The sequence below is a fragment of the Thecamonas trahens genome, assembly GCF_000142905.1.
Source record: "Thecamonas trahens ATCC 50062 unplaced genomic scaffold supercont1.2, whole genome shotgun sequence".
NCBI classification, from domain to species: Eukaryota; order Apusomonadida; family Apusomonadidae; genus Thecamonas; species Thecamonas trahens.
In genome coordinates, this window is record NW_013657678.1 from 77252 (window position 1) to 83776 (window position 6525).

Genomic DNA, 6525 nt, shown 5'->3' on the forward strand with positions numbered 1-6525 from the left:
GGCATTGGACCCGAACCGTAACTTACTACCAACTACAACCGAACGACACCACCCGCCTGCTCGGCCTGCGGCTTGAGGTGAGACGCGCGCCCGTACGTGATGGCGGCCGACACCACCACCACGCTGACGCGAGTCCACGACCCGCCATGGCTCGTGTGGCTTTTCTCCACGACATCATCGACACCCTCGCTGCCAGCGCCGACGCTGTCAGCTCCGCGCCGTCGCGCAAGCGGAAGCGTCCCTCTGAAGCGGCTGCTCGTCATCACCACTCTCCCCAACAAGCCGTTGCGACGCGACTGCCTCGCCTGCCGGAAGCTTCATAGTAAGCGATCGATCGCGGCCGCGGACCTTTTGCGCCGCGTGCGGCGTCCATCCCTGCATCACCGACTATTTTCTGTGGTGGCAGCCATGAACACATTGTTCTACTCTTTTTGCAACAATTCATGGACGTTGCGACGTCTGCGGAGCGTCGCCGGAGCGCGGCTTGCGCGATGGACAAATTTGTCCATTCCGTACCGTAAAGGCGCCGTAAAGGCGCAAACTACGATTACAGCATCGTTGCCACAATCATAGGCCGTTGCTTCGGCCAAGCCGTTGCTTCGGCCAAGACCACCGCACTCCACGCCACCCACCACCCCACCCACAGCCACAGCCACAGCCAGAGTCACAAACCCACACAGTCATACAGCACACATCATGTGGGGACGCAGACGACAGGGGCGAGTGCCTACGCCCTACTTTCCGCCAACCGAGTCCGAGGCGAGCTACTCGGGCCGAGGCGGCTACTCCCGTAGTGGCAGCGGGTATGGTTACGGGCATGGCTATGATGATGACGATGGGTATGATGGTGGATACGATGGGTACTCGGAGGGGAAGAGCTCATCGTTGGAAGTCTTCAACTCGCAAATCGATGAGTGGTCGGATCCGGATGGTCTTCCCCACCGCACGGCAGGCGCCAAGGAAGCGCCCACAGAGGTGGTCGAGTCGGTTGTCACCTCGCGTCCGTACCTTGTCCTCGCTACTGCCCTTCTCCTCCTCGCATGTCTTGTTTTTACACTCGTTGCCCTCTTTCTCCGCGGCTGGGTCAACATCGATCTCCGCCTGCTGGCAGAGGCCGGCGATGGTGGGAGCGTGCCTCCCGGTGGTGGCATCGCCTCGCCGCCGCCGCCGTCGCCGCCGCCGCCGTCGCTCCTCATCTCGACGTCGACGAGTAGCAGCGCCACCGCATCCTCTACCAGCAGCAGCAGTAGTAGTAGTGGTGGTGGTGGTGGTGGCTCATCTGGTGGCGAGCAGCTTGTGCTTGCGTACTCTGTCAACATCCGGTTTGGCCTCGCCCAGTACTCAATCGACTCGACCTGGGCTAACCGCAAGGTCGTCAAGCCACTGGCAGGTGCGGGCGACTCGTTGCCGCTTGATGAAATGATGCCGGATCCAAGCAAGTCTGCCATGTCTATCGATGGGCTGCGAACCGGCGGCGGCATTGCCTTTGTGCTCGGCTGCGTGGCGGTCGTCGCCAACGTCGGCGCGCTGCTGCTGGTGTGGTACCTGGCGCGGCGAGTGACGCCGACCCGGATGGCCAACATGCTCACGCCGCAGCGCCCGCTCACCGCCTACGCCGCCTGCCTCTGCCTTCTGGCGGGTATGTGCCAACTCGCGGCGCTCATTGTGTACGTCGCGCTCGCCCGCGACGACATCGATCCGACGTCCGGCACCTTTGGCGCCGGCATGGCGTGCGCAGCTGCCGCACTTGTCGGCTACTTTGGTGCATGTATGCTGCTCATTCTTCTCACTCTCGTTCAGCGGAAGAAGACCGGCCGTGCGAGCGTCGAGTGGTAAAAGCAGCGAGCGCCACGAGATTAGACAAGGGATGTTTAACTGGGCACGCTTACTGCGCAGCAAGCGCCTCGGCACGGACCGCGGCCTCGGCCTCGGCGTTGGCTGCCTGGATCTCTTCGGCAGTCATGCCGGTGGCGGTGGCCGGCGGCGGGACAACGTCAAACGTCTCGGCCGTCCACTGGAGAGTCGGCTCGGGCACAACCGACGCCGACTCCTCAGAGTACGTCTCGGCAACGACAGACGTGTAGCGACCATGGACCACGGCGCCGTGGTCAAAGGTAAACTTGCCGACCGCCGTCGGCTTGTCGGCCACCCACGAGCCGGTGTAGTTGTACTTGGCGCCCGGGTGGATCCACTGGCCGGCGCCATCGCGGGCACCGCGGACCCACTGGCCCTCGTAGCGCGAGCCCGAGTCGCCGTAGGTGTAGACGCCTGCGCCCCAACGGAGGCCCTGTCGCCACTGGCCCTCGTACGAGTCGCCGTTGGGGTATGTGTACTTGCCGCGGCCCTCACGAGCATCGTTCTCCCACTCGCCCACATACACCGCACCGTCCGGGTAGAAGAACGTGCCCTCGCCATGCTTGCGGCCCTTGACATACTCGCCCTCATACCGAGCCCCGTTGGCGTACGTGTACTGCCCACGTCCATGCCGCTCACCCTCGTAGTACTCGCCCTCGTACACGTCAAAGAGGCCAGAACCATCGTTATGCGGCAGCGTCGCCCGGCCTTTGCCATGCCGCGCCCGCGTCGTCGGGTGTCTCTCGCCCTCGTACTCCTACACCAGGAAGCACACCATTGTGAGTAGTGGCACATGCACGCATGTGTAGGGGAAGGGGAGGGGAGGGGAAGGGGGGTGGGGGAGGAGGGGAGGGCGGTGGAGGGGAGGGCGGTGGTAGCTGTACGTACGCCCAGGTCCGGAGTCCCGTCGTACGACTCGTTGCCGTCCTGCCAGTCCATGGTGTGTGTGTAAGCGGAGTGGGAGGGGGGGGAGGGGGGATGGGGTCTTGGGGGGAAAAGGTGTAGTGTGGAGGTGGCTCTGGTTTGGGTTGAGAGCAGTGGCTGGTGGGTGGGGACGTTGGCGTCGCCGTTGTGGAGCGGGTCGGCGTTTGGCTGAGAGTCAGCAAACCGCCAGTGGCCGGGCCGAGTGCGGAGCAACGGTCGGGTTGGCGAGCGCGGGGAGAAGCGGGCAGGTCGATCACGGCATACCGTGACCCCCCCCCCTCCCCCCCACAGACCATGACAACGACCAATCAAGCAGCCAATCAACGGCAGCATCATTTTTTGCAAATATTGGACAACAGCCTCCCCTCCGCCCCTCTCTCCCCCGCTGAGAGTGGCTTCAACCGCGGACCGAGCATTCCTTGACTCCCTGCTGCGGGAAGGAGCAAGAGTCACACAGACATCGCCGTCGTAGCCAAGGCACGACATTACGGCTGAGCTACTGTCTCACGCAAAGTCTACCACGCACACGCACACGCTCGCTCGCCCCTCCTGCCCCCCCCCCCCCCCCCCCTTCCCCCTACCCCCGCACTTCACGCTTTGGCTGGTGGTGGAGCCCCTGTGAACGCGTGGGTGCGGGTCAACGCAGACAGCCAGGGCACTTGGAGGAGCATCTATGTGCGGGAGACGGAGCTGGCAACGGCGGCATGGCTTTGAGCGACCGTTCTCGTTGCCGCAACTGGCTGCATGGGTGCTGAAGGTTGTCCTTGGAGGCCTGTTCATTGCCTTCCTCCTCCCGGCCATGCCCGTCGCCGTGGCATGGATCATCGGCGTCGCTGTCAGCATTGCTCTCGTCCTCGCCCTCAGCCTCATGCTCTTGCTCACCGGCACCAATCCGGGGCACCCATTGCTTGCTGAGAGCCGGCCATGGGAGCTTCCCGAGCCAGAGCCGGACTACTCGCAGCCTGCCATCAATCCCGACACGCTCTTCTGTCGGCTGTGTCAGATCACCACCTCGCCAAGGACCAAGCATTGCTGGACGTGCGGCAAGTGTGTGGCGGGCTTTGATCACCACTGCATGTGGCTGAACACATGTGTGGGCGATCGCAACTATGCGTGGTTCTTTGCCTACCTCGTCACCATGACCGGTCTGGCCGTCACCCTCATGGGTACCTCGTTTGTGGTCTTTGTTGTCTACTTTGTTGACCAGGCCTCGGTCGACTCGCACTTTTACAATGTCTACCCCGAGAGCGTCCCGCTCGCAGTGGTGGCGATTGTCTCGGGCACCGTCGGTGTGCTCTGCGCCATCGCCCTCGCCCTCCTTGCCCACCTGCTCGCCTTTCATATCTTTCTTATCTACAAGGGCGAATCGACGTACGACTACATTGTGCGCCAGCGGGCGGCCGCAGACGCCGAGGCCGACGCTGCCGGAGAAGACCGCCCCTTACCTTCCACCTCGGTCATTCTCCCTCAACTTCTCGCTACCGAGACCACCGGCTCGCCGCTCTCAGCTCGCCGCCGGCGCGGCAGCGCGAGCATGCCACCGTCGCCGCGGCTTGCCAAGCCCAAAGCCGGTTCGAACAAGGTTGCCCCGCTCTCGCTTGTCTCAGGCAAAGCCTCGCTTTCGGTCGATTCGGAGGACAACTCTCGGATGATTTCGCCCCGCGAGATGGCCGCAGAGCGCGTCGCCCAGTTTGCCGCCCGCTACTCGGACCGCTCACCGCGCGGCCGCTCCGAGTCTTACGGAAACTCGGCGACGAACTCAATTGCCAACAAGCGTGCAATGTTCCACTTCTCGTCTGACATCGACGGCGAGACCTCAGCCGAGCCCGCCAGCACCGTCACCACCTCGCACGCCGACGGTGTCCATCCGTCCTCGCCAGTCTACACCAGCTCGGTCCTCTCGTCCCACGCGAGCGAGACGACTTCCGGCTCTTAGGTGCCCTCAGTTTGAGCACACTGTGCTGCAACGTAAATCCACCGCGGCTCTCGTGCCTCTCATCGATTCGCAACTCGCCGCTTTGCAGGTAGAGCCCCGCTGGCAGCCAGCTCGCCCGCGCCGCGTTGACTCGTTGCACCACCCAACGTTATTTAGCACAGGCCAAGTCGCAGACCTCCCAAGAGCTATGTCGTCCTCGCAAGCTACTAGCGAAGCCATCCCCACTGTCGCAAGCCCGGCCCGACTGCACTACTTTGAAGGCCGCGGCCTCGCCGAGAGCGTCCGGCTCATGCTCGCCGCCACCGAGACTGAGTTTGAGTTTGTGCCGGTCACCACCCACGAGGCCTTCCTGGCGCTCCGCGACTCTGGGAGGCTGCTGTTTGGCCAGCTGCCGCTGCTTGAGATCGACGGTCTCAATCTTGTCCAGTCCATGGCAATGGTCCGCTATCTTGCCCGCCGTGGCCATCTGTACGGTGCCACGCCCGAGGACGCCGTCGAGGCCGACATGATCGCCGACTCGATCCGCGATGCGCTGCGGGCGTTCACCTCGCTTCCGTTTGCTCGCGATCGCACCGCCGCCATCGACGCCGCTGCCGCTGCTGCCGCCAAGTACTTTCCGCGATTCGAGGCCATTCTCGAGCGCGCCCCGGCGTCGTCGGTTTACTTTGTCGGCGCAAAGCTGACGTACCCGGACGTGACTTTGGTCGAGCTCACCTGCTACGCACTTGAGGTTCTGGGACATGACGTCCTTGACGCCTATCCATGCCTCGCCGCGCACCACGCCGCCATGGTCGCCCTCCCGGGCATCGCGGCGTACCTGGCGTCACCACAGCGCTACAAGCTCGGCGACGCTGTCTACGTCGAGCAGGTCAACCGGGTCCTCGGCCGCTAATCGCGGCCGTAGCAGAGCGTCAGGCCTTCAAGTGCGCCACATCAAGTAGCATCGCCGCGTAGTCGGCAATCTCAATCCGGCCGTTGCTAGGATTGACTGCCGCCGAGAGCGCAGCCGACAGCTCGGCCTCATCAAGCGGGCGCTCGCCCGCCTCCTCGCGCGCCGTCACCATCGCCGTCTTGAACTCCTCGGCCGTAAGATAGCTGCGACCACGAGCGACCAGCGCCGTGAACGCGTCCTGCAACTCACTGCTAGACGGCAGCGCGTACTTGTTGTCCACCACCGCCCGGATGCACACCTCCTCCAGCGCCACCAGCGCCACAAACCGCGCCGCGCCTCCGCCGGCGGCCTCGCCATCCGCGGCCGCGGCCGCCTCTCTGTCGCCATTTCCATCAGTACCGGCAGCCTTGCCTGTCTCCCCGCCGTCGACCGCCGTGCTCTCATCACCGACGGCAGCGCTCTCGCCTTCATCCACGCCCTCGCCCACATCGACCAGCTCTTCAACAAGCTCATCGACCTCGTTAAGATCCGGTGCCATGCCCAATGAAGCCAAGACAAACTTGACATCGCTATGTGCGCAGAATAGAGGGAGGGAGGGAGGGTGAGTGTGTGCCTCGATGATGGGTGGGGAGGGGGGGGGGGAGTGGGGAAAGGGAGAGGAGAGGGGGAGGGAGGCCTACCTGGCGGCAATCACCGTCTTGCCGTCAACATGACAAGCAAAGACCATGCAAGCATGGTGCACCTTCTGGGCTATCTTTTCTCCGTGTTCTGGGTCCATGGCTCACCGCAGTGTGAGTATGGAGTCGAGTGGCCTGTGCCGTCGACGTCGCCGTAAGGGGGGGGGGGGGGGGAAGGGCGGCTGAGCAACGGACTTTGCCGAGTGGCTGCCAATGGCATCGGGAGGGGGGGGGGGGGGGGG

The 6525-nt window shown here is 63.9% G+C and overlaps 5 protein-coding genes across 5 annotated transcripts; 3 read left to right on the forward strand and 2 right to left on the reverse strand.

Moving 5' to 3' along the window:
* Window positions 1-817: 817 nt before the first annotated feature.
* Window positions 818-1836, forward strand: AMSG_00359 (uncharacterized protein; the record flags this gene model as incomplete). The annotated part of the gene is made up of 2 exons (XM_013907184.1): window positions 818-847; window positions 877-1836. The coding sequence occupies 2 exons, from the start codon at window positions 818-820 to the stop codon at window positions 1834-1836; spliced, it is 990 nt and encodes a 329-aa protein (XP_013762638.1).
* A 49-nt stretch (window positions 1837-1885) lies between these two features.
* On the reverse strand, window positions 1886-2793 carry AMSG_00360 (testis-specific A2 protein; the record flags this gene model as incomplete). Its single annotated transcript, XM_013907185.1, has 2 exons — window positions 1886-2611; window positions 2743-2793. The coding sequence occupies 2 exons, from the start codon at window positions 2791-2793 to the stop codon at window positions 1886-1888; spliced, it is 777 nt and encodes a 258-aa protein (XP_013762639.1).
* Window positions 2794-3354: 561 nt separating this feature from the next.
* Window positions 3355-4780, forward strand: AMSG_00361 (uncharacterized protein). Its single transcript, XM_013907186.1, has one exon. The coding sequence runs from the start codon at window positions 3452-3454 to the stop codon at window positions 4712-4714; it is 1263 nt and encodes a 420-aa protein (XP_013762640.1). The 5' UTR covers window positions 3355-3451; the 3' UTR covers window positions 4715-4780.
* A 121-nt stretch (window positions 4781-4901) lies between these two features.
* Window positions 4902-5606, forward strand: AMSG_00362 (glutathione S-transferase; the record flags this gene model as incomplete). The annotated part of the gene is made up of 1 exon (XM_013907187.1): window positions 4902-5606. One exon carries the CDS (start codon window positions 4902-4904, stop codon window positions 5604-5606), a length of 705 nt encoding a protein of 234 aa, XP_013762641.1.
* AMSG_00363 (uncharacterized protein) lies at window positions 5536-6404 on the reverse strand. The gene is made up of 2 exons (XM_013907188.1): window positions 6287-6404; window positions 5536-6175 (listed from the first exon to the last, which is right to left on the reverse strand). The coding sequence occupies exons 1-2, from the start codon at window positions 6382-6384 to the stop codon at window positions 5626-5628; spliced, it is 648 nt and encodes a 215-aa protein (XP_013762642.1). The 5' UTR covers window positions 6385-6404; the 3' UTR covers window positions 5536-5625.
* Window positions 6405-6525: the final 121 nt, after the last annotated feature.

Coding starts and splice junctions, on each gene's coding strand:
- AMSG_00361 (XM_013907186.1), top strand. CDS start 3,452: ATGTGCGGGAGACGGAGCTGGCAACGGCGGCATGGCTTTGAGCGACCG.
- AMSG_00363 (XM_013907188.1), bottom strand. CDS start 6,384: ATGGACCCAGAACACGGAGAAAAGATAGCCCAGAAGGTGCACCATGCT. Junction 6,176..6,286: donor AAGACGGTGATTGCCGCCAG/GTAGGCCTCCCT, acceptor CTGCGCACATAG/CGATGTCAAGTTTGTCTTGG.